Consider the following 26,901-nt stretch of genomic DNA (forward strand, 5'->3'; position numbering starts at 1 on the left):
ACATATATATATATGATATATATATAAGTATATAACCGGTTACCGTCTTAGTGGTGCAGTGCAGCAGGCTATAAAGCCCTGTCGGACGCTAGCCGCGGCAGCAGCTGTCACTGTTCGACGGAATATCAGTGGTACCAACCCGACTGCCGGGGCGCCGTCGTCCAAAATCAAAATTTCTCAAAACGGGGGCTGATAAGGGCTGATATAGCTTCGTTATCAATTTGGCATTCGGCGATCCCCGAATCTAACGACAACAATAACAACTAACAAGTACAACTACCGCCCGTCGCCCAACTCCCAACTTCCTAAGTCCCGGACCAGTCGAGGGGCATATCATGAGCAGTAAACGACATCGGCCGGCAAGTCGACTTCTCTGCGCGTGACTCATGCATCGTCGTTGCGGTATGAGTCACGGACAGATGACGAAAAAAATGTCAATTTGCACGATTTTTTGCAACTCTAGCAGAGTCCTAGATAATTCATCGTCAAAAACTATAAACAATCGTACTAAACATAATATTATGGACAACGTACGGCAAATTATTGGACGTCGTTTTTTAGTAAGTCTGTCTGCTCAACCGGACGTGAATAACATCATGAAGACGACACATCTTATATGAAGGATTTCGTTGTTAACTTTAAATGCTCAAAATGCTACAGTTACATCAAAACCGTTCGACAAATAATGGTTACACTGTGAGTACTTACATTTCACATCATAACATAAAAATATGTGCTAAATATTTAGTTTTTGATCATTGGCTTTAGTTTGGCCACTATCCAACCTGTCATACCGTTCTATTTTTTCGTCTAAAAAATGTCGAATTGGTCATCTGACAATACATGTGTTGAATTGTACATTTCATCCCTGTTAAATAGCGTTAATTATAATTTTTTATTCAAATTCAATTTTTTTTTTTCAATGTACCTATTCTTCTAACCAATAATAATTAGATTTAAATTGATTGCTGAAAGACATACAGAATAATTCTTTTTACAAACAACACTCATTATTTAAAATTCTATAAATGTTATTGAAACATTTTTTTTCAATTTTTACTATTTTTGAATAAAAACATAACATACATTTTTAATTTCATAATATTCTAAAGCAAAATATTTTTTTGTATCAAAATTAAATTTTGAATGAGAATTTTATCATCTATAAGTATTCAAAGTTTAGATAAGGAGTGGTGTAGGGATACATATGCCACAAAATATTGATCTACTACTCCAAACATGTATTGAAATATTCCAATAAATATTCTGCTTCGAAATAATATGAAATCAAAAATGTATGTTGCCATTCAAATAAATAATGATAAAAATATATTAAAAATGTTGTTTTATTTATTTAAATATAATAAAAATATTTTCAAAAATTTAAATAGATTTTTTAATAATAGATTATTAGATAAACCTAACCTGACCCAGTATATTATATAAATACCTAGAAAATAGTGCTTGATAAGAAAGAATATTATAATACAATTTTCTATTAAGAACAATTATAACTATAAAAATAAAAAATTAATTATATTTTTTCAAATGCAATTAGGTATAAGTTTTAATTAAAAATATCGAAATTAATAATAATTATTATTACTATTATAAATATAACTACTGTTTATAAATATTTTCAAATATATAGAAAATATTTCGTGATCTATGGTGGGGTAGGATTTTACATTTATCGAGTTGAGTTAGAAAGAAAATTATTTGGTCAGTTTTCATGTATATGGAGACAAAACAAATAATTAATTTTTTTATAAAAATACTGTAATATTGGTTTATTGCAGGATTATTGTGAAATTTATTTGAATATATAAATGGATACTGATCTAAATACTTTTGACACTAATATTTATTTCAAACAGTTCAATCTTGCAAACTGGTTTTGTTTAAATTTATAATGAATATTTTTATTTTTAGAACTGTATTGCTAGAGCCATGTATGATAACATTGCTGAAGCACCTGATGAATTAGCATTTAGAAAAGATGATATATTAACAGTATTAGAACAAAATACAGCTGGTCTTGAAGGATGGTGGTTATGTTCATTAAGAGGCCGTCAAGTAAATTGTCTATAATTTACCATTGTATTATGTTTTATATCTTATTATTTTATATTTTTCTAGGGGATATGTCCTGGAAATCGCTTAAGACTAATACCAGGTGTTTATGAAGTGACTGAACCCCAAATTATAACAACTTGTATCCAAGATAAAAATCATCTTAATCATGAAAGCAAGCATCAAAGCTGGCATGCAAATCTAAATACAGTAAACAACAGATTTGACATGTTTATTACCAATTTTACTGTTTGTCTATACTATTATTTTATATAATTCTTTAAACAGGTGACATCACAGCAGAAATTAGGTGACCTCCTTACATATGATACTCCTCAAAAAACTATCGATTCTAATGGCTATAATATACCACCTACTAATCATAGTAAGTAAATTAGTGGTCTAATACTTAGCCATAATTATTGCAAAACAATATTTTACATCATACAAGTTACAAAATTAACCCAACATTTTTATTAATTAGCTTTAGATCGTCTAACAAATGATCATACAAAACGACCACTCAGTATTGGAAGCAGTAGTGGCTGCTGTAGTGATAGCTATGATCCTCTTCCAAACCAACATCCTCTTGTTTCAAAAGAAAGCTATGATGTACCAAGACCACTGAATGTACAAGTAACTCCAAGCAGTTCAATCAGCTCATTGTCAACTGGTGGTATCTGTAGTAGTACAAGTGGAAGTGAATCTAATCGGTCTAGTAGTATTGGACTTGATTATGATATTCCTAGAAACCGGACATTAGTTTCTTTGCAATCTGAATTTCAGAATTTAACTATAAGTAGTCAGGTATAAACATATCAGAAATAAATATTTTAATTGTTTTTATTGAAAAAATGTATATGAAAATAGGATTATGATGTTCCATCAAATAGTTTACAACCTAAAGAATTATCTATAGACTTAAACCGTGCATTGGAGTGCTTAGATAAATTAACATCAGAAGTGTCTTCTAATACCACTCAACTATTAAATTATGCTGGACCAAATTGGAGGAGTCAAAAAAATTTAGAAGCTAATCTTCTTGATATAAAAATAATATCATTACGACTTAAAAATAGTTTACGCCTATATATTGAATTTTCAGAAGGATGTCTAGGAAATGCAGTTAATGCTCGTGATAAAGGTATATTTATTACAAGAATGTTAATAATAATTATACAACTATCATTGTTTTAGGGATCTCAACTAAACTTCAACCATTAGTATTTGATTTAATAAAAACTGATAAAATGATATGTTATTCCACCAATGCTTTGGATTGCCTTGATTGGAAACCACAAGTATTGTACAGAGAATTAAACAATGAATGTGAATATTCTGAAGATGCTTTGGATAAGTTAATTTCATGTGCCAAATTATTAACTGATGACATTCGTCAAGTCACATCATTTATTAAGGTAATATTAATATTTTTATTGTATTATATGTAAACTATTCTCCAGTATACTAACCATCAATAGGCTAGGTTAGACATAGGTTCAGAATACCTTTTCTGTGGTGCAAAGTAAACACTTGTAAGCAAAAAAAAACCAAAAAGTTTGGATTTTTATATATAAGACCTATTTTTGGAAAAATGTATTGTTATTTTATATTTTATTTTTTTATTATTAATTTATATTTTATTTATTTAAAAAAATATCATAGGTACTTGACATATTCATCAAATGTTTATATTATTATTTTCTGAGCATTGTAAACTGTTGAAAATTATTTGAATCTTTGTAAGCTGTTAATAGAAATTTGTAATTTTAGTTTTTTTCTTTATATATCAATAAAAAAAAATTCTGAAATTTTAATATAAGTATTTCATATTAAAACTAGAAAATTTAAACAATTAACAATAAATTTTTTTTATTGATATTTGAAGTTCAAATAACTCATTGTAAAACAAATATAAAAGTTATTAAATTACTTTGAATAGTTATATCAAATATTCTTAACGATATACCCTGACAAACTGTATCCGCTCAAAATTGTTTTTTGTACACAATGATGTATTAATGAATTCAAATTAACACATCCCTTATAATGACTTGCTCGATACTTAATGTACAGTAGATTAGTATCCACTTTCCCACTTTTTTTATTTTTATCTTATTATGTATCATAATAAGAAGTTATATGAAACCAAATTACTCTTAGAACACCCGAAATAAAAATTAAACCTATTTTTAAATTAGTGGAATAATAACATACCTCACATGACTTCCTGAAGGTTACTTATTTTTTAACTTACGACAATAACATTTTTTTTTTTTTTATTAGGGTAATTCAACACTATTGTTTAAAAAAGAAATAATTTCTACTAATGATGAAGAAGATGACGATTATGAATGCATAGGTGATGAGAATGGCAAAAGGCCGAGTATTAATAGTGCTTCCATTAAAAATGACAGTTCTTCTGAAATTTCTACTAAAGATAAAAAAGTAAGATATATAAGTATTTTTATTTTTATGTTATTATATACATAAGCCTAATATCTCTAAATTGTAAAGAGTTAAAAATATTTTTTGTTAGTTTTCAAAATATTCTAAAATTAAACTTTTTTTTTTTAGATTTTTAATTACTACAGTCATCAAATTATCAGTCAAACTAATTTGTTAACTAGTCACATTAACACGTTTTTACAAATTGTTAAAGAAAACCGCCCACCACCAGTATTTGTTATGAAAGTTAAGTATATAATATTAATTGCACATCAATTGGTTGTTGTTGGTGATACAATATGTCGAAATGTTCAAGAGTCAACTGTAAAGAATCACGTGGAACAGTGTACAAAAGCTTTATCTGCAGGTATTTCTACAGTAGTTCAAAAATCTAAAATAGCCACGCAGTTATTTCCTAGTGTTACTGCTGTACAAGAAATGGTAGACTGTGTTGTAGAAATTTTGCATATAGTGAATGATCTGGAAGTATCTGTTTTAAAAATAAAATGAATCTTATTTATTTGATCTACAGCTCTAAGTGTTTTGTGGTAAAAATCTATAGCAATTGGTCAACTTTTTACATAATTTTAACTAAAAGATTAAACAATATGGACATAACAATTAGATGACCAATGTTGATAAAATAAATGTTATATGAAATTCATAATTTTTACTAAGTAATTTCTTTTTAATAATTATTTAACAATCCATAAAAAAAAAAAAAATAATAAACAACAATTATTTGCAGTAAAAATGTATATGATTTGGAGTTAATGAACTTTAAACTATTTAACAATATTGATATTATTACAAAATGGTGTGTCATGATAATATGAACTAAGTATAGTTTAGATTTTTGGTACATTTTATTAATGTATGTAACCTATCCGTACACTACATGCTCGATAGTAACATAAAATACAATACGCTTGTTTAATATTAATACTTTTTGGTAATTGTTGATATGTTTAATATATTGATTAAAAAATCATTGTTTGCGGAATTGACTTATCTGAGGATGTCCTGCCATCCTATTCCACAGATAATCAAGAGTACACTGTAGTTAAATTGATTGGAATTGAGATTTTCTTATTTAGTAAATATAGTTGCAAGAATAAAGTGTATTATCATTATAAAATATTATGAGAGGCATGGTATGGCATAATGTTTGGTCGCAGTTACAAATAATGCTCAAGGTTCTTAGCAATGAAGCTATATCCCACGTACAGAACACATGTTCCATATATTTAAGGTACCATACCCAACTGTAACAAATATAAAACCAAACTTTATACATAAAGTGTAGACTATAAACATTGACAGAATTTTTTTATTTTAATTCAAAGGCAAAGGTATTGAATTTGCTTAAATTATTAATTGACAATAATTAATTCATATAACTAAACTTTTTAACATTTAATATTATGTTTATTCTTAAACTTTTTGTCTATAAGTTTGCTTAAACAAAAAAAAAAAATTATATTAACTAAGCAAACTTATTTTACCATAAACAACAGTCTGCTCAATTGATTTTTGATGTTGAAATTTAAGTATAAATTGAAAAATAAAAAGTAGTTAAATGTTACTGCCCACTATTTTGTCGTTAGATAGTTAAATCTATATATTTGGTTACTAACATATAGTTGTACTCAATTCAATATAATAAAAAAATTATCTTTCAACCCTCCATAACTATGACGCATGGACGAGTTTTTATGACTTTACCAACACCAGCTAATAATCCAAAAAATAATAATTATTATTATCATCTCATAAATCTTATTTAATCTATTTAATCTTTAATGAGAAATTTTTATAAAATACAAGTGCATAATATAGTATATTCAGTATTAAACATAACAACAATAAATTTTTTAAGTATGTAGACAATTTATTTAATTGGATTTAAGTATCTAAATTTCTCTAGACAACAGCCTACTGTAGTAGTTGTTAAACATTTTAACTCGTTTACTAATATTAAATATATATTATTACTCTAAAACTAAGAATTGTAAATATAATATGCATTTCGGTCAGAATAGTTTTAATATTTTGTAGATTTTTTTAACTCCTGAAGTATTTAAGTATATTTTTTCTTAAAATAGTTAATATTATTATTATTATTATTTTGTATAAAAAAATAAATGAAACAAAGTAGCTGTGAATTTGAGTTTTTATATCAGTTCTATTCATTTGTCTAAATCTAGTCTATTTATAATTTATTTTAACCATGGTGTACTTATTATTTTTATAAAGATTTATATTTTATTCTGTGATTTTAATTTGTTCCTATGTGTTTTTTGTGCATAAATATTTTTTATTTCATAAATTTTGATAAAAATAATTAATATTAATCTCATTTTTTTTTTTTTACTATTTATATTTTTATTGCATTTAATTTATTAAACCTTACCTTTTATGTTCAAATACAATTTTAAAAAAAATGGTAATATATGTAGCATAATTTATAATTGCTATATCTTATTACTGATAATTTTTTAATTTATTTAAGTATATTTTATCAATATAAAATAGTGTGTTTTGATATATTATGTATAATTATTATACTAATTATTAGTATAGTGTACAACTTATATGGTGTTCTTATGAACAATAGAGTATTATTTTATTTATCGTAACAAGGTTGTGCAATATTTTATACATTTTTGATTTACTGTGTTTATTAATAATTATTTAAGTTAAAAAAATTATATAAATTTAGTTCAACATGACATGTTATTATAAATTTAAAAACTATATCTTTTTATATTAGATATTTTATATGATAAGTAAGCAGAGACGTATTTAGGAATTTTGTTCCTCAGATTATCTGAGTGACATAACATTTTTTATCAGTCAAATGACTTAGGTACCTAACCTAACCATATTATATCAAAATGCTCTCCAAAATTTACTGTCCAAACCCCCCGCCCCTAAATACGTCATTGTAAGTAAGATATTTAAATTGTATCTTAGGAAGTTAGTAGAGTTAAATAATTAATAAATTACTAATTTTTAGTTTTTAAACAATGTGAGTAATTTTTTGGCATATTCATAATTTTTTACTTTTATAATTATCAAAATTGTAATACTATTTACTTTTAATGTAAATGCTTTTTTTTTAAAATTTTGTTTGTACTGTAGTAATTGACTGCTATAATGAGGATATGAAATAATTTAACATTCCATAACAAGCAATATTTTTTACTAATTTTTTAAATAAATATATCTATTCAAAGTACGTGGTATATTATGTGATAATACATAAATAAAATTGTTGTGTATATCGAGCAATTTTGTTATTTTTAATTATTAAGTATGTAAAGCTACCAAGAAAAAATTGTAATCTAAGTATTTTTTAGATAATACTAAATTTCAATTTTACTTTTATTCCATAAATAAAAAACATAATGGAACCCAATGATTACTTTCTTTGAAAAGAAATAAATAATGTTTTCTAATTTTCAGATACTTTTCAAGTAATGAAAACTAGAACAGTTTTAACCTGACAATTTGTTTTATTGTTTATTTCAATGCAATGATCTAAAATTGTTTATCATAAAATGAAAAACAATTACATTAAAACTATACGGTATACATAAATACTTAATATTATAAATCATCTAATTAATGATTGAGCAGTCAATAAAACGTTATGGATAATCTAAATAAAATAATGAATCTGAATTTTCCTTATTATAATTATTGTTTTCTACAATATTAACAATATTTAGCAATTTATATGGCAAAAATACACTCTTTATAATACATATTATAATTAACTGAAAATTATACTCTTTTACTTAAACTATATAAAATAATTTAAATTATAATTTTGTTGAATTGATTGTGTAATAATATAAGATATTAGATAACTGAAGTCTAAAGTATTATGTAATATTCAATCAACAATATTTAAAGAAAAATATATTTTAATCTATTAGAGCTATAATATATTATTAACCTTTGTTGAATACATTCTATTTAAAGAACTTTAGCAATTTGTTTTTATTTAATCATCAATTTAGTCTTTCAATAAATAATAAAATGATGGTTTATTATTTTATTATTAATAAAAATATTCTAATTAGCCACATATAAAATTGTGTAATACACTTACGATTTTTTTTTTTTATGACATTAATTTCAATACAGTAAATATAAGCTTAAATTATATATTAAACTGAGTCGTTCAAAATTATATTAAAAGAAAAAAAAGTCCAAGTAATGATATTAAAATTGTTGTTTTTAATATTATAAGAAAAAAAATATACAAATCATTTAGATTCAATTTCAATTTTTTTCATAGCATTAGACAAAGAGTCGCTACTTGGTATCTCATCATCAGCACACAACAATGTAAAGTGTGATAAGTCTTTTTTCATTGCATATGCATCTTCACCATCAGCATAATATTTTGGTTCAATCTCAGAAATAGTAAATTTCAATGTATTTGTATACAAATTCAAAGCAGCCCTGTTGCTTTTCCGCACATGCAATGATACATATTTGGCCTGGAAACATTCTACCATTGCTCTAGCTGCTTGATCCATCAATTTTTGAGCAAGTCCTAATCGCCTATGTGATCGTTTGACTGCAAGTGATGTGATATGTCCATGAGGATTATCTTCACAATCTTCTTCCATTTTTGCCAAAACATAACCCACAATGTTTCCTTTTTCATCTTCTCCCACATAACTTAATTGTGGCCATGATAAACCATGGTAGAAGTAATACTTCATTTGGTAATTTTCAGGAAGACAGAGCAGATTACAGTGCTGCATATTCATCAAGTCATCGGGTTTAGCACAGCGAATATTCATATTTTTGGCAGTTGAGTTACTTTAAAGAGTCTTTTGAGTTTTATTAGAATTACTAACTTCAGGTGTTTGCTGAGAAAGAAGTTCCCGGACTAGTTTAAATTTTGACAAGTACAACTTCCAAACTAAACACCACCCTAAACAATTAAAAACAAGTATACATAAATTGTAAATCAATTTCATCTAATTTAGTTCATAAATATGTATAGAGGAGATAGGTAGATTGAGACAACAAATGAGGATATAACAACAATAGCATTATCTCTAATTTTAAGCCCTGGTTGTAAGAAACCAAGGCTTTAAGGTTAGTATTTTGAGTAGTTGAGAAATTGAATATTAGTTTCAATTTGTTATAATGATTAGTTTATACTCTTTATAAATACAGTATATTTTCTGCACAAAACTAATCACTAGGTACTCCATTAAAAAAAAAAAAATTATATATATAGTTAATTTTATTAGAAAGGTCAAATAGAACAAAATAATTTTATTTAGAAAACTAAAAAAATTCTATTTATTCAATTACTTAAATTAACAATATCATATGTTTAATGGTTTTTTTTTTTTAATAATAATTATAAAATATTGATTAAAGCTTATTTAACACCTTTATGAACAATGGCGTTGTTTAAACAAAGCAATTGTGTATCTGAAGTAAAAATGTGAAAGACAAAAGGCATTAAAATTTTAAAGTGCTTACCTATGAGTATGAAAAAAATGACAACGATAAAAGATGCGGCTACTGAAGCTAAAATAAACAACCACTCCATAACATAATTCTATAAACTTAGGTAATTTAATTGTCGTCCAGAAACGAAGATGGCACTATGGCAGTGATAGTGCACTACTTCAATAAATAGCAAAATCACTAATAATTATTACAGACGCAACTCTGAACTTACAGTCAGAGAACCATATCGTATCAAATTCACTAATTCACATGTTCTTATCAGAAACAAACAGTCTGATCATCGTGGTCTTTAATTTGTTTGTTCTGTATGAGATAGGGATTACCAGTGCAACCACATAAGTGTTAAAACATAATGTGTCAATCAAACAGATTTCACGATTTTGATAACAACGAACCAGATATGAACATAAAAAACTCATCCCAATTCCAACATTCTCTAAAAAATCTAAAAAAAAATACCAATTTTCATGTCGTTCTCCGGCAAAATAACAAATAAATAAATAATGTAAAAAATCGGTTACATACTAATGGTAATTAGAAAATCTGTAATAACCCAGTTTTAAAAACAAATGTAAATATTGCCACCGATTCCACCGGTATTTTGTTCATATTATATTCTATGATAGTAGATAGTGGTTACCAAAATGGATAGATACATTGATACATAGGTAGTTTAATATCCACATTGGCTGTGGATCATACACTATAGTAGTTTAGTGTATGAATATTAAATATAGATACAAACGATACAACGAATTCTACACTATAGGTCACAACACGTCCAATTTTCAAAATTTTAAATAATAGAATAAAAATATTCAAAATTATCAATCTTCTGCTTTGTAAATATTTTAAAAATTCATCTACTGTTTTCTTAAGTACACAAAAGACACGACCCCCTACCGGAATATTATTTTAATATTAAGTAATGGCCATTAGACGAAATAGATATATGATATTGACCATATTATATTGTTATGATAAACCCATCGCGAATAATAATTAGGTAACAGACTTTTCTAAGAACGACAAAACAATACTATATAATAAGCCAATATAGGTCCTTGCATCAGTCTAATTTCTAATTATATTATAATTTGGTTAATGATAAGTCATTAGTTATAAATTAGGTTCAACTCGGTTCAAGTCTATATTATTACCTATTAAGAACTATCCCTCAATTCCCATACGACGCTTCTCCGTTAGGTATTTGCGAATTTAAGTTGATTAAAATAACACTAAAAGCAGAAATTCTATTCAATATACTCATTTTGAAAATATTACGTTATTATTTTTAATTGTATTTTTTTAAATGGTTAGTTAATATTTATGCAATTTGAAACCGAAATGATTCAGATTTAATTTTGTTACTATCAGTAGTGTCAGCCTAGTAGGTACATATGAAATGTCTCTTCTTTATAATTGTTATATTATTATTATTTTGGTCTTCAGACTTCAAGAATTGTATTTCATACATTTTACTTATTTGAAATTTCTATTTAAACAACTAAAATTCAGAGAATCTTTCAAGTATACTTAAAAGCTAAATTGTTTGTCTTATAAGTTACTAATAATGGCAGTATATGACACTAACAACAACTAATGTGATTATGTGAAACAACATTTGATTATTATTCTGTTGCGTGTGTTTGATATTTTTTTAGAAAATTACTATTTACCTTAAGCTAGGATGATCAAACAGTTATTGTACTATTTTAAGTAGGTATTAATATATAACAACATTAAATTAGGCAGATAGTTTTTACTATTTCAGATAAAAGAAACGTATATACTTTACAAAATTATTGTTGTTTGTTACAAAATATTTGTTATAAAATGCTTGTACATATATTGATATATTAATATTACCTATTATTTATTATTATACCAACTTATTGTTATCTACCATAATAACTATCTTTACCTGTATCTTTTGATCCTATAAATGGTAAAGTAGAAAATATTTTAATTCCAAACATCCGACCCAGTCATGATACGTAGGTGGTAGATAATGAAACTTTAGTCTGTTAGATGTTGGATTACATCGTAAGAGTACTCGTTTATACATTTGTTTTTGAATTTTATTTTTTTCGCAGTTCACATAAACAAGTTTGCAATTAAAAATGTAATTAATTAATTCTAACAAAAAATATTCTCCGTTGCGCAAATGGGTTTTTTGAATAATTTTCAGATAGTGCTGTAATTTTATTTGTTGTTGGTGCTCAAAAAACACCTGTATATAGGATCCATGTTTTTTAAAAACTGATTTAAACGAATCGCGGTAAAAAAAGCCCTACACTAAAAAAAATCCGATGTATACCTATAACAATATATTTAAAAAAAATAGCTAATTTAACTATTGTAAAAAAAAAAATAATATATTTATAAATAATTCCGGTAGATATCTATAATATAATATTGTAAATTTTCAATTATTTGAATTTGATTATTCCCTGTGTAGTTATGCTTAATTTAAAGCACAGGGTTCGTTAACTTCCAATGATGAAGATAGTATGACTCCTGGACAATTATTCTTTGTTTTGTTACTGCATTTTTGCCGTTTTGTTTTTATTAACGTACCTGTGTTGAAGGGTATATAAATAACCACCCACAATTATTTTGGTACCCTTTTCGTTGACTTTTACAATTTCTGACAATTAGTCAGATTTTCTTTCGAGAACAACTTCCTAATCAACCAACAAAATGAACTAAGTAGTAAGTTGACAACTTTTCCTTTACCCATACAGCATAAGGCCATACAGTATGTACTATGTATGGTATGTACACGGTGGATATACCCAGTAACTATAAATATCTTTATCTATATTAACAATATCGGATGTATAGTCTAACGAATTAAACTAGACACCAGATATGAAAAGCAATAGAGTCAATAGACTACCTACCTACCTATTTGATTATTACCTACATGCAGTCAAAAGTTATGCAGCGTTTGTATTTTTAATTCTGCCGATATTGGTATCTACCTACAAGATTATTTATTGATTTCGTCAGGTAAATCCGTAAATCATTTAGTTACAATTTATATTATTACTAATTGGAAGATCGATTATGTATCACATCGTATTTTTATTTTACCTATTTACAAGTACCGTACTTTTTAAGTTTCAGACTTTTTTACCTTGGAATTTTTGGTAGTATATCTATTTAAACATAACTCATTCAATTAAATGAGCATGTTTTACTTTTATTAAAACATTCATATAACATAACGAAAATATTTTAAATTTTATAATTTATTTTTGTGTACAATAATGTATATAGATCATTCCGCGGAAGACCCAAAGACTATGTATGGTTAATCGGCAAAGTGGATTATCCACCCACAGATAGTCGAGAGTACACTGTATTTTCATATATTATACTGAACTTTTATAAATTTTCCCATTATTAGAGACTTATTATAGTTCTAAACTCTATTAGTTTTATCTTTAACCAGTAAGGCGGTAAATATTATGATTAAAAATATTTCTTGAACACGAATTATATACGCAATAATGAACCGTCAATATTAAAAATATGTACATACCTAGTAAGAAATTTAAATACCTATAATAAAAAAACCAACATATACAAACATATATTTTTAATTTTAAGTAAGATATAATTGCGTTCATGTACCAATTGCACCATGCTTTAATTTTAATATTAATGCTAACAACACAAAATTTCCTCTGGCTTCTGCTAAATTCAAATTGTAGTCACATGTGGCCATGTAGGCTGGGGTCATCTGCAAGTTGCAACAATAGAAAATAAATAGTGCGCTGTATAATATCATCTCTATCATATTATAGGTAAATGTCTTTTTTTTTTTTTTGATTTATTTTTCATTGAAATAATGTAAAGCTATAATACGCTTTACTCAGACAATTTTTAGGTCATGTGCCCGTGAATTATGAGTGTAATTATTATTAAGTTAAATTTATTATAAAGTTATATTAGGTCTATTATTGGCTTAGATCATAATATGATTATGATCAAAGATTATTGGAGAGGAATTGTCTTATCTCCGATTTACCTTGAGCCCTGGGCCGGTCGTAATATTTTTAATTATTAATAGATATGTCATAAATTGCACTCATTGATGTATTTATATATTCATTTGCGACGACAGTCGACAGATGGCCAAATAGCAATAACCAAATCAAAGTAGGTATGTCAGTATTAGCCGTATTGTCATTTTCGTTATAAAAAACAAGAGAGAATTTAACTAGGTTACATCGATAATTTCAACTAAAAATGTTATTTTTATAAGTTGTCAAACTATTAACACCACGTCATCACTTCATTAATACACTGAAGAAATAGGCGAAAACCTGAGTTGTTTAAATTAATAAATGAAAATGCTTCTATCTTCAAATTTTAAAATTAAAATGAGTTAAACAACATCAAAAAGTTAACGTATTTGAAAAATTATATAAAATTGGCAAACAATTTTTATTTTTTAAGACCTATATATATATAATATATATAATTTGTGTTTAAATATTTTTTATTTAGTGTGTAAGTACTAAATCCTTTTTTTTGTTACCTAACTTTAAATTATTTGAATATTATATTTGATAGAAATTAGCAGTCTTTTTTAACGGCATTTAACTATAGTATATTAAGTATCAGTAAATATTTTCAAAATATATTATGAAAGTAAAACTTCATAATAGTACCTACCTACTATCTATACATTTTGTGTGAAGAATTTTTAAGAGTTAAGGTATAAAAATATAAAATTATACCGAGAGTAATCTTTAGAAATAATCGAAGTAATCTTTTTTGTAAAGGGTCAAATATTATAACGGAATAACGGATAATTAGAGTTATATCTCAGTTATTACTTATTTTAAAGAAAATCGACATATTTTATTATTAACCTTAGGCGTTCAAATTGTTAGATTTGTCCCTATCGAATGCCAATGGTAAATAATAATTTATAATAAATGGAATCGCATTAAAACCGATGGGCGATGACTATAATATTATACAAATGTACAAATGGCGTTATAGAAATAATACAAAACACGATGTGATACCTACTGTGACAGGCTTAGGACCAACTACATTATGTTTACGTTTTAGCGACGGATGTTTTCATGATCGTGAATGAAAATAAACATTATTTTATAATGTAATAAAAGAAATGAGATCACCCTTATTCTAAGAATATTTACCTATATGCTGCAATACATTTGGACTATAGGTACCTACATAATATACTACTATTCCTCTTTCCATAAAATAAATTGTAGGTACTTCGGTATTTCAGAATTTTAGTCAATAATCAAAAATAGAAATAAAATTAGGTACAATTTTTCATTCATACACAAGAAATACGTAATTGTGTGCATTTTAAAGTCGGAAATACAAATATTTAAATAGGTAATAGAATTATATTTTATACTTAAATTTTTTTTAATGATTTATACCTAAAATATCTCATGTTGGATTATATTATTGTACCTAATTGTAATTCATATTTCGTGGACTATTTAATATTACCTATATAGAAACGATAAACATTGTAAATCTAGATAATGATAATTTATTAAGTATACAAATTAAGTTTATAAATTACACAAATACCGAGTAGAGGAATTCAATCATTCTTAACGATAATAATAATTAACTGCATTTTCTAATTTTTAACCACTCAATTTGGGTTTTTCTGCCCGTTAGAATACTAAATTAGGTACTAAATAAGGTTAGGTTAGGTCCTAAGAAGTGACTTGTGTAACAATGATAGGTAGTATTGTTATGATTTATGGTGTATACTTATTAATTATAATATTCGTTATAAATGATAAATTATTATTTTACCCACAATAGTGTCATACATGTAGGTTTTTCATAATAGTTGGTTTTCTCAATTACTAGACACGTATCTCACATATGTATATTTACATTACTATTATAAAATATTAAAATATAATATTATTTAGGCGCCACTAATTATAATATTTTATTCTTGGAGAATCGGTCATTAGCATATTACTATACACGCGAATGATGAAAATTTTCAAAACATCGTTTTACCGTAAACTCTCATGGCGGTCTCGTGTAGACTTTCACGCTTCGTTGCCGCACGTCGCGGCCGTCCGACGAGCGAAAGCCGAAAAGCCGAAAACGGTTTGCTCTGCCGCCGCGGACTTTTGACACCCAATGGAAGACTCGGCGGGACAGGGGTGCCAACGGAGCGGTTAACGCGTGCAACATGTGTGCCACGGTGTTTTCCGTCCTGTCCCGTTCGTAGTATACAAAATACAATATATTTTACACACACAAATACACAATTGTTATAAATTATTTATCTCTGTAGAGCGATAGTGTGCGCGTGTGCGTTTACCGTGTGTGTGTGTGTGTGCGTGCGAGCGAGCGAGCGAGTTTTAAGACCGTCGTCGGTGCGTTACTATTACAATACCACAATACCACGTCTCTCTCTCACTCGCACCAGTCATACATCGACCGTCACGATACTATACTCTTTGACGTGCTCTTCGTTGAAAATGGCGTTTTACATCTCCGCGGGACGCGACGAGTGACAACGAGTGTCGTTAGTCAGAAAACCCAACAATACGCCCGCTCAGCGTGCGACGCGTTTACGGTCCTGTTCATATTGCTCGCACACGACCCGTCACGCATACCGTTCACCTCGCACGCGTTGACTGAACCGGTGTTCTGCAGCAAAAGTAAACATGCCTGGCGCTTAGTAGCCGCCAGCCGTCAGTCCGTCTCGTGTCGAGTACCGCCTTACGTCGGATAGGTACGCCAGCAACCAGTTCAATACTGCAGTACGACTTGCGCAATTCCGACGTTTCTTATCTCTCGAACGTTCACCGGCCGTTGTTATTATCTTTGTTGTTGTTGTTATTGTTATTGTTGTAGTTGTAGTAGTCGTGCCCATCGTCATGGAAGTCGTCGAAGTCAACGATTACCAGTGTCATTCTGACGGCGAAGAAGTCGTTCTACTGGACCTGGACAAGGCGAACGGTGTAGAAGACTCCCCCGAGGTACACGAAGTCACTGTGGACGACGCCAGCAGCATGGATGTGTTAGAGACGTGCGACGACGACTCGCAAGATCGAATGGAGATCACTGACGTCGTTATCGAAATAATTCCAAACGATGGGGGCAATACGTCTGTTGGTACTGTTGCTGATGGTGATGTTTCTGCATCGTCTATAAACAACTTGTCTAACGACCAGACAGCCGAGAAAGAAGATGACGTACAAATGGATGTCGATGTGGAAGACAAAACTGTTAAGCCTACAAATGAAGTAAATAAAACCGAAGAATTAAATAAAAACACCAATGACACTACAGACACTAACGAATCTGTCGCCAAGAGCAAAGAAAATGCTGAAGAGGCGAGTGAAGTTAACAATAAAACTAACACAACCAAGAGCTCAGTAAATGAAACTAAAAAAGCAGATGGTTCTTTAGTTTTAACCAAAGACAAAGTAACTGTTACAATTCCCCAACATATAGCTGGACGTGATATGGCGTCTTTATCTGAAGAAACACTTCCTCGTTCCGGAAAACGAATGTTAAAACCTAGATTTGGTGTTAAAGTACCTTACATACACATGACAAGCCAAATCGTAACACAAGATGAAATCGCGAAGGAGTTATTTGAAAGATTTCAACAAAAATATCCAATTACCCGTGTTGATAAGCCAGATAAAGTGTTTTCAATGAAATTATCACACCGATTATCTAATAACATTTCTCCATCAAAAACTCCTGATGGAAAATTAAAAGATGTATCTAAAACTTCCAAAAAGTTATCAAATTCTAAAAATGAATTATCGAATAGAAAAACTGAAAAAATAGATGTAGATACTAATAATAAACTGGCGATTAGTAAACCCGATCCTAATAATAAGCCAGATGTTAAACTATCAAGCTCAACACAATCCATAGAAAATAATTTAAGTAATATTGAAAGTCCAAATGTTCAGGAATCCAATAATGATTCCAAAGAATCCATGGAAGTTAATGATTCTAAACATATTGAGCAAATAACTAACACTCTCCAAATTTTAGATCAGTCTGCTGACCAGCAAGTCAATAATGTGTCTGATGATAAAAACGATGAAAAGATATCTTCTAATGAAGAATTAATTGCTATACTGGAGGACTTTGAAAATATTGAAACACCAGATACAAATGGTAATCAAGTTCCAGAAACACCAATATCAACACCGTCAATACCGACACCATCAATACCAACTCCAGCACCATCAATACCAACACCACCAAAACAACCAGTAATGAAAAAGAAAATAATCCGAAGCACTACTAGAACTAAAAGATCTAAACCGAAATTGGATCCAGAGCTAGAAAAACAAATAGCTTTAAAACAGCTTCAAGAAGTTTCAAGACCAAAAAGATTTGATTCTCTTTATGCTAAAAGAAAATTAGAAATTGAAAAGAAAATATTAGCCAAAAATGATCTTAGTTCTGTTTTGAAACGTAAGAAACCAACACCTGATGATGTACCTGAAGTTAAAATAGCTATTGATCAATATATTAAATCGTATACAGACAAACGTCAATCAACCGTTAAAGCAGAACCATCATCCAATGATGAGACTATTTGTGAGAATACTGAAGAAGTTGTGCCTGAAGTTAAAACTAATAATGTTGTTAAAGCAAGAACAATGAGAGAAATTAATCGTCTTTTAGGTGATGAAGGAGCAATAAATATGATTTATTCGCTTGAAAAAAGAAGATCTCCTGGTAATAATAGTGCAAAGAATGTTCTTCCATCAACTAGGCGCAAGAAAAAAGACTTAATGTTGAAAACTAAATTAGTTAAAAATGCCATGCTCAAAATGAGTTCTCCGGCTACTGCATCATTGTCATCTAACCGTCTTGGACGCCGTTCAGATGTATGTACTCCATCCATTTCACCTGAAAATAAGTGTACTAGGAAAACTTCTATAGATTCACAGGGTTCTGATCAGTCTATTAATTTCTCTGGTAGGAAAACAATTCCTGCTGACGAGTCTAAAATAATTAGAAAACATTCATCTAGTAGTGAAGCATCTAGTGTTGGTGGTAGTCCATTACTTCCAGTTCCTGAAGCTATACCTATAAATAGTTTGCCTATAAAACACACGCCTGTCAAAGCCCTTAGAGTATATACCCGAAAAAATAAAAATTCTACTGATGGAACTATATTGAATTCAAGTGATCCGCCATTTGTTGAAGTGAGCAAAGGAACAAGTAAAAATTTGGTTAAAACCAAAAATTCTACCAACCCAAAAGTTAAAAAACAAGCAGTACCAGCATCTACAAAACTTTCGAGTAAGTAAAGTTAAGGTTTAATAATTTTTATAAGATAAAACTCGTATTTAAATAGACTTTATTATATTGTACTTTTTAAACAGGATCATTAGCAGAAAGCATTAAAAAAGAGACTGAAGATACTACGTATAATGAAATCACTTTAAGACGTTATGATGGAGTAGTACATATTACATTAACGCCAGTTTCTACTGTTATGAAAAATGCTTTAAATATATCAGTAAATCCTATTCTTTGATAATTAATAGTTAAATTTTTAAATATATATTTATGTTTTTATTTTATTAAATTATTAGGTAATGGAAGAATTGATGAAAGAGTTGAATAATTTAGAAAATGATGATACTTGTAAAGTGGTTCTAGTGTCTTCAGCTGGCAGAATATTTTGTCAAGGTTTGGATATAGCACCTTTAGTGCATGATGATCCAGAGAAATGTAAAGAAGCAGCTCTTAACATTTCATCAACTCTTAAGTAATTTTGATTAATATTTGAATATTCTTAAGTCTAAAAGCTAATCCCCACTATTGCATATTTGCATCTATTTAGTTTGCATCATAAAAATATAGTAGTTATTCCAGTAGTTCTCAACCTTTTTTTATTCATGTCATCTTTAACCACTAGAATCAAACACTGCGTCATTCTAACATCAAAATAATAAACTATCTTAGCTGTATATTTAAAAATTATTCTATAATTATTAAAAAAAAACAGTACACAGAAAAAATTTTAAAACAATTGTATTGATATGAATATAATAATATGATTTTATTTGCAAATATGATTTATTTTTAAACTAATTTTCCTTTTATCGTTGATTTTTTGTGTAACCTCTAAGCTGGATCCATGTCACCCTAGTTGAGAACTACTAAGTTATTCGATACTTTTTAAATTTATTTAAACTTTTTTTTTTTTTTAATAATTGCTACTTTAAAATCATTTTATTTTATCTATAATTTTGTGAATAATAAACTATTAATTTGTATACTCTGCTTAATTAGGTTAATCTATTACCTATTTGCATTCTGTTCAATGAGAGAATAATCTGTTTCTATGTTAATTAGATACTTGTATGTGTTGTCTCCATCTTACAAGTATGTAACATAGCAAATTAACGCTCAGCAGATCATGCATAGCACTGTTAGTTTAAAAATTAGAGTGAATCGGCTTATTATGAAACTTGATAGTAAGAACATAATCTATTTGTATGTTGGTTTTTTATGATTATTCAGTTTTTAAGTGAATAATGGGAATTTTTAATTTACACTATATTTTTATAAATTCAAAAACTTGCTAAAAAATTAAGCCATTTTAAAAAAATCAATCAACATACAAACAGATAATGTTCTTATGATTAAGTTTCATATTAGGTTGTTTCATTCTAATTTTTAAACTAACAGAGCTACACGTGATCTGCTGAGTTTAAATTTGCTGTTTTATATTTGTAAGACGGAGATAATACAAGCAGGTATGACATCCTCTTAAGTTAAAATAGTATTTTTCTTATTTTCTAATAAAAATTAGAAATATTGTAATAATTGATTAGGTTTAGTTAATTTGGGTACTATTTATCAAAATATATTAGGCACTATCTATCCAATTTTATTGGTGAACATTTTATAACTTCATAAATATTTTAAAATGAATCAATTTTTTCATCTTAATACTACTAAAAGTAAATTTTAATATGTAACAATTGTATTTCTTTGTTGACAGAAAGTTTATCACATGCCTAAGTGATTTTCCCAAATTACTTGTAGCTGGTGTTGATGGAGCAGCAGTTGGACTTGGTGCTACTATGCTAGTCCATTTTGACTTGGTTTTTGCTAGTGATAAAGCAACTTTTGAAACACCATATGCACAACTTGGTCATATTGCTGAAGGTGCTGCTACAACTATTTTAGGTAGACTTTTAGTCGCGGAAATGATAATGGGTAGTCAGAGATTAACTGCTGGACAAGCTCACTATTATGGTTTGGTAACTAGAACACTATGGCCTGATCGATTCCACGATGAACTAATACCATTGGTAAAAGCATTAGCTAGACAGTCATTACAGGTTAGTTTTTTTATTTAAAAATCTTAATACAAATTTACTTTAACTTAATAATTATTAAATCTAATAATTTGTTTTAAATTCGGATTAATTGGTTCTAACAGATATTAATTAAATAAAAAAATAGTCTCTTTAAGTACATTAATGTAGTTGATTTGAGCAATAAAATCATAATCAGACTTATTTTAATTCAGCACTTAACAGTGTACATTCTGCCCTGTATGATGTTCCATAAAATAACATATCGTATGTTGTACTTTCTTGTCTATCTTTGTGTAAACACAAATGACCGTATGGACAAGTGCATTTAGTATACGTTGAGTAGTAATCTGTTCTTATATATCCACAAAATTCTCCAGCATTGCAATCCTTCAACTAAAAAAATACATTTAAAATACAAATTTAACACATAAATTAATATATATTTTTTTATTATTATGAAGAATATATTTACCTTTTTACATTTGAATAAATCTTCAACGTAACTTATATCAGTAGTTTCGTTGTGTTGATCTTTTTGTTCATGTTTTATTAATTCCCAAGTTGTGTGATGTGGACAGTTACAGTGGACTTTGGCTTTTATTTGAACATTGTTATCTTCTCTACTTTTTACAATCGTTATGGATTCATCAGATTTTGTTGTACAATCAGGCAATTCGTTAATGGGTTTACAAAACTAAATTAAATAATTTGATCAATTTTAATTAGTTAAATAATATGTATCTATTTGATTATGATAAAAACCTTAAGTTGTGAACGGCTATCTAATGGCATACTAAGATTATCATTTGTACTCCACTTTGATGGACATTCTTCGCGATTTGGGCATTTACATAATCGTTCGACTTGATTTGGAAACCAAAACCTGAGGTGTACAATATTACATACACTATGTTGTTCACAAATTCCTAAGTCTCGTTCACTTTTTGCCTGAACAAAAATTAAACATCAATTTCTTATTTTTTCAACACACCAAACATGGATAACAATTATTTTACTTGTCCTGGATATATAAATACTGCATTATCTGTTTTACTTGATGTAACTGTTGTAAATGTAGATATACAATATACATTGACTACACTTATTAAAGTGTATGCAATATAATTAATCCACATGATTATTTTGCAATAGTTTTTAACTGAAAAATAAAATAAGTGGTTTAAGTTATTAACATAGTAAAAATTACTGTTTATTGATAATAATGTACAATATTTTTTTGTGTTTAGGCAATGATAACTTCTAAAGCACTTCAAAAACAAGAAACCAAAGATAAATTGGCAAAAGCATTAGAGTCTGAAACACATATCTTAGTACAGCAATGGACTGGTGATGAATGTCAACAAAATTTACAGGCTTACTTGAAAGATGCAGTTGACAACATTAATACCTAACTATATAATGAATTTATAATTTGTTTAGTGTTCACTGTGCGGCCTCAAAAGTTAATAATTTTATGGGGTTAAAATGCTACTCGTCAGAAACTTATAGAAATTTAGCTGATGTTAATAGGTAGCCCAATATCTAAATTTTAGAGGATTTAGAATAATTTTTATACTCTAATTATTTCCAACTGATTCATTTTTATAACTAACAATTGTATTTTATTTTAATTAGGTTTTTTGGTTAGTTTATTAATTATAAGTAATTACTTATAATTATAAATTAGTAATTTTTTTATTTTTAACCAATAAAAGGTTCATTTCACTGGCATTTATCATAGAAAAAGACAGTATCACATTTTAGCTCTTTACTTTTCATTGGCATTTTATTATATATAAATATTTTTTTGTTTTTGAGCACTGGCCTTTATAATTTATTTTTATTTATATATATACATATTATATGATATTTTATATATATTATTTTAAAATAACAAAAAAAACTTTAATTATGGTACTCCTATTTTATTTAGGTGTATTTATTTAAAATGTTTAAGTTTGAACTACTTTAGTATACAATTTATGTTATTTCATTTCTCATACATTATTTATTGTTATAATCTCTGTTCTATATTAATTTAATTTTTTGATTTGAAGTAAAAAAAAAGGCAAAATATTGATATTGCAGAAAAATCTCATTTTTTTTTCTAAATTCTAAATTATTTTAATGTTATGACAATGAGATGTGCAATTCATGTTAAAATAAAATAAATTAAATTTACTTCTGTTTTTTTTATTTACTCTCAATTTTCATAAGTTTAACTGACTGGGCTTAGACTAAATCTTTACCAATAGAACAATATTAAAAATGTAATTTTAATTGTTATATGTTAATTTTTCATGTTAGTTTTATGATTTTAGTAAATACATTTTAATAATATGATCCTATTAAATTTGGCTATTTATATAATACATATATCTAATGATGATTTAATATTTTAATTTTTAATCTCAAAAGATAATATTATAATAAATTATATAAATTGTATTTTGAGTTAATGTACAGTATAAAATATGATAATATTGCATAAACTAAATACTTGAGACTAATATTAATTTATATGACTTTTTTTTAGACTTTAATATTATGTTATTATTTGATCTTTAATATATATACATTTTATGTATTATCAGATTAAACAGTGATCACTATTTTATGTTAAATATTTAATTATTAAAATAATGATGGGTCGGATTTGTATTTAGTAAATAATATATGGAAATTTCTATTTTTGTTAAAAGTAACAGGATGTTAAACGTTAAACAAATCATATTCAATTTTAATAAAAATAAAGAACTTGTAAGCAACATTTATAAGAGCGAAATTAGTTATTAATATATTTGTTTCCTTGGACAGAAATGTATAACACACATACTAATGAGAATTATATCACAGTTTTAAAAGAAAAAAAATATTGGTTTTTTTTAAAAAAAATTGTGTTGCAACCTTCAGTATCAATTCTGATTGGTTTTATCTGTATTATATTTATATTTGTTTGTGAAAATAATAACTATAAATTATTACAATTCACAAACATAGTACCTAGCTGTCACAAAAATAAATACCATAAACTACCATCAAGGAATTATATAAATTTAATATTCCTATTCTGGTTAAGTCTATACATCTAGTTGTTAATAATACAATTTTACATTTTTAACATCTGGTACTAAGTAACTTGTTTTAAATAAATTGTAATTTAATTACAAATATAATAAAGTTAAATTACATAATTATTAAAAAACTATTTAATATTAATATTAAAAATCATAATTTATGGAGTAAATAAGTATTTTTGGCTTGATGAAGAAGTCAACATTTTTAATTTAATTTTTTTTTTTAAAGCCGTCGATATGTTATTAAAATTCAAAAATATTAATGAATTAGTAATGTTGTTTTTAAGAATCGGTCTTATACAAAATATTAACAACAAAATAAACTATCCACATAAATTTAAAAATATCTATTTGGAACTACAATAGAATAACTTATAGTTGACACGTGATAGTTGCATCACCGATTATATGTTTGGTGGTTTTCAATCAGATGATTACTAATTGATAACTGCACAAATATGGTTTTAATTTTTTAGACAAGGATTAATAATAATATTAATGTTTTATAATACAAAAAATAGCTATTAGACATATCTAATTAAAAACAGTTAAAAAAATTTAAATTGCTCAAGTCAATGTATTTTGTTCAAAATATCAACGTAAAGAATTCATTAAGACTATAAACAGTATACCTATGTATAAGTCTAAAAATTGGCAGTTGGACAAGCATATATTATATTGAATATTACTAAAAATCTAACTAAAATAATATAAATACCTATAAAAATGTAGTCAAAATGTAAATACTACCTACTGCATAGCGAAATCAATTAAAATGCAATAAAAAAAAAAAAAACAGTAGTGATTCAACAGACAATTGCAGTTCAAATTTTTAGAAGTTAGGATTTTTAAGAGTGACATACAACTAACAAAAAGTATTTTATAGAGAAATGAGATTTATGGTATCGTATTATTTGTATTTGCTGAACTATAAACTAGGTAACTAAATTGATAAATTATTTAATTTTAGATATAAGATTACTATAATTTAACAAAATATTAGTACTATTGTACCACAGACTATTATATTATGCTATATGCGCTAGTTATCAAAATGTTTCAAGATATAAAATCACTAAAAAAAAATATTCAATATCTATTTAAATTTAAAATAAATATAAATAGGTATTATTAAACTATATATTATATTCATGCATAATTTATTCTACAACTATATTTAATTTCGTTTGATTTTAAGAAAAAAATAAATAGGTAGGTATAATAAAGTGTACAGTATATTATCTGTAGGTATTTTATATTGCACATAGGTACAAACTAATATCTCTAGTAAAAAAATTTTTAGACACATGAATGTAGATTGAAAGTGTATAGAAACTATCTGTAATTCACTATATAGTCACAGATTTAAATTACATCGAGTACGATTTATTATGATACGATTTACGAATTGGTTAAAAAAGATAGATCGCGAATGCGAAAAAAACAAAATCAAATATTTTCAGTTTTGTGATATTTGAATATTTCAAACAAACAATAGGTAGGTAGGTAGGAATGCAGTGTGTACTCACAAGTTATATAGTAGTTAAAGGTACCGACAAATTCTAAAATTGCATAAATTCAATATTGAATTGTCGTTATTACCTACTTATTGTTGAACGGTTAGTGTTGTGGATGCGGCACAAACGGTTTAAAGTATGGACGTACGCCGAAGCTGAGCTTTTGAAAAATCGAAAAACGTAAAACGAGATGAAGATTTTATTATAAATTATAATATTTGAGATTTATCTTAAGAAAAACATTAAGCAATACAAAATAATATTATTCTCATTTCTTATTGGCTAAATGAATACATGATTGCCTATCACATGGGTCGCTCTATTGTGCGTTCAGTGTTGTTAGTTTGTTACCACCCACGACCCTCGGGTCACGACGTAGGTAGATAAAATTTTATCTACATTGTGATATCCACCTTAGATCTTATACAATATGATCGTAATAATAATTAATAATGTGTACGGTGTGATTTAAGGTTACCATAATATTATTCCATATATAATATTATGCTGTACTGTTACTAGTTCATTAGGTACCGCATTTGCCGGCTTACTGCAATAGGTACTATGAATAATGATTTAAAATATTAATATAATATTATAATATATTATACCTCTGTAGGTATAAACTGTATTCTCTTAACTCTCTTAAATGACTTAAATCGTGCTTACAATACTTACGAGTAGACGAGTAGTAGGTATTCACAGTTTTAAATACTTATTCTACTATTTTCATGTAATGTGTGATATTAATTTAAATGTGTTGAATACAATTTTTTTTGTTATAGAATTTAATACTAGATTGGAAAAACTGAAGTTGGTGCTACACCGCCTACACTACAGCCTACTACTGCAGGTTTTACGGGATGACATGTTTCTGTTTGTTATAAGAATAATAATATGAAAGACTACTATATA

The 26,901-nt window shown here is 27.1% G+C and overlaps 4 protein-coding genes across 6 annotated transcripts; 2 read left to right on the plus strand and 2 right to left on the minus strand.

Moving 5' to 3' along the window:
• The first annotated feature begins 110 nt into the window (after nt 1-110).
• LOC114124658 (breast cancer anti-estrogen resistance protein 1) lies at nt 111-5,041 on the plus strand. Its single transcript, XM_027987973.2, has 9 exons — nt 111-696; nt 1,933-2,076; nt 2,140-2,283; nt 2,362-2,458; nt 2,558-2,880; nt 2,944-3,217; nt 3,271-3,491; nt 4,360-4,521; nt 4,651-5,041. The coding sequence occupies exons 1-9, from the start codon at nt 643-645 to the stop codon at nt 5,029-5,031; spliced, it is 1,800 nt and encodes a 599-aa protein (XP_027843774.2). The 5' UTR covers nt 111-642; the 3' UTR covers nt 5,032-5,041.
• A 3,705-nt stretch (nt 5,042-8,746) lies between these two features.
• LOC114124655 (N-alpha-acetyltransferase 11) lies at nt 8,747-10,275 on the minus strand. The gene is made up of 2 exons (XM_027987970.2): nt 10,042-10,275; nt 8,747-9,478 (listed from the first exon to the last, which is right to left on the minus strand). The coding sequence occupies exon 2, from the start codon at nt 9,342-9,344 to the stop codon at nt 8,799-8,801; it is 546 nt and encodes a 181-aa protein (XP_027843771.1). The 5' UTR covers nt 9,345-9,478; nt 10,042-10,275; the 3' UTR covers nt 8,747-8,798.
• Nucleotides 10,276-16,284: 6,009 nt separating this feature from the next.
• Nucleotides 16,285-24,162, plus strand: LOC114124663 (uncharacterized). Its single transcript, XM_027987982.2, has 5 exons — nt 16,285-19,356; nt 19,440-19,576; nt 19,653-19,828; nt 21,071-21,413; nt 22,640-24,162. The coding sequence occupies exons 1-5, from the start codon at nt 16,953-16,955 to the stop codon at nt 22,802-22,804; spliced, it is 3,225 nt and encodes a 1,074-aa protein (XP_027843783.2). The 5' UTR covers nt 16,285-16,952; the 3' UTR covers nt 22,805-24,162.
• On the minus strand, nt 21,408-26,286 carry LOC114124664 (kappa-scoloptoxin(11)-Ssd1b-like). 3 transcript variants are annotated; one of them, XM_027987985.2, is made up of 5 exons: nt 26,076-26,286; nt 22,409-22,551; nt 22,155-22,340; nt 21,865-22,086; nt 21,408-21,785 (listed from the first exon to the last, which is right to left on the minus strand). In XM_027987985.2, exons 2-5 carry the CDS (start codon nt 22,526-22,528, stop codon nt 21,591-21,593), a joined length of 723 nt encoding a protein of 240 aa, XP_027843786.1. In that variant the 5' UTR covers nt 22,529-22,551; nt 26,076-26,286; the 3' UTR covers nt 21,408-21,590. The 3 variants fall into 3 exon arrangements, with proteins under 3 accessions (XP_027843786.1, XP_027843785.1, XP_027843784.1); XM_027987984.2 differs by having other exon boundaries at nt 25,999-26,286; XM_027987983.2 differs by having other exon boundaries at nt 26,072-26,285.
• Nucleotides 26,287-26,901: the final 615 nt, after the last annotated feature.

Source organism: Aphis gossypii, chromosome 1 (genome assembly GCF_020184175.1).
Source record: "Aphis gossypii isolate Hap1 chromosome 1, ASM2018417v2, whole genome shotgun sequence".
NCBI lineage: Eukaryota > Metazoa > Arthropoda > Insecta > Hemiptera > Aphididae > Aphis > Aphis gossypii.

Excerpts from the sequence above, each read along its gene's own strand:
- LOC114124655 (XM_027987970.2), bottom strand. The coding sequence starts at position 9,344 with ATGAATATTCGCTGTGCTAAACCCGATGACTTGATGAATATGCAGCAC.
- LOC114124658 (XM_027987973.2), top strand. The coding sequence starts at position 643 with ATGCTCAAAATGCTACAGTTACATCAAAACCGTTCGACAAATAATGGT. Across the intron at positions 697-1,932 it reads CGACAAATAATGGTTACACT|AACTGTATTGCTAGAGCCAT; the intron begins GTGAGTACTTAC and ends TTTTATTTTTAG. Across the intron at positions 4,522-4,650 it reads TTTCTACTAAAGATAAAAAA|ATTTTTAATTACTACAGTCA; the intron begins GTAAGATATATA and ends TTTTTTTTTTAG.
- LOC114124663 (XM_027987982.2), top strand. The coding sequence starts at position 16,953 with ATGGAAGTCGTCGAAGTCAACGATTACCAGTGTCATTCTGACGGCGAA. Across the intron at positions 19,577-19,652 it reads AAAATGCTTTAAATATATCA|GTAATGGAAGAATTGATGAA; the intron begins GTAAATCCTATT and ends TTAAATTATTAG. Across the intron at positions 19,829-21,070 it reads AACATTTCATCAACTCTTAA|AAAGTTTATCACATGCCTAA; the intron begins GTAATTTTGATT and ends CTTTGTTGACAG.
- LOC114124664 (XM_027987985.2), bottom strand. The coding sequence starts at position 22,528 with ATGTGGATTAATTATATTGCATACACTTTAATAAGTGTAGTCAATGTA. Across the intron at positions 22,341-22,408 it reads TATTTATATATCCAGGACAA|GCAAAAAGTGAACGAGACTT; the intron begins GTAAAATAATTG and ends ATTTTTGTTCAG. Across the intron at positions 21,786-21,864 it reads ATTTATTCAAATGTAAAAAG|TTGAAGGATTGCAATGCTGG; the intron begins GTAAATATATTC and ends GTATTTTTTTAG.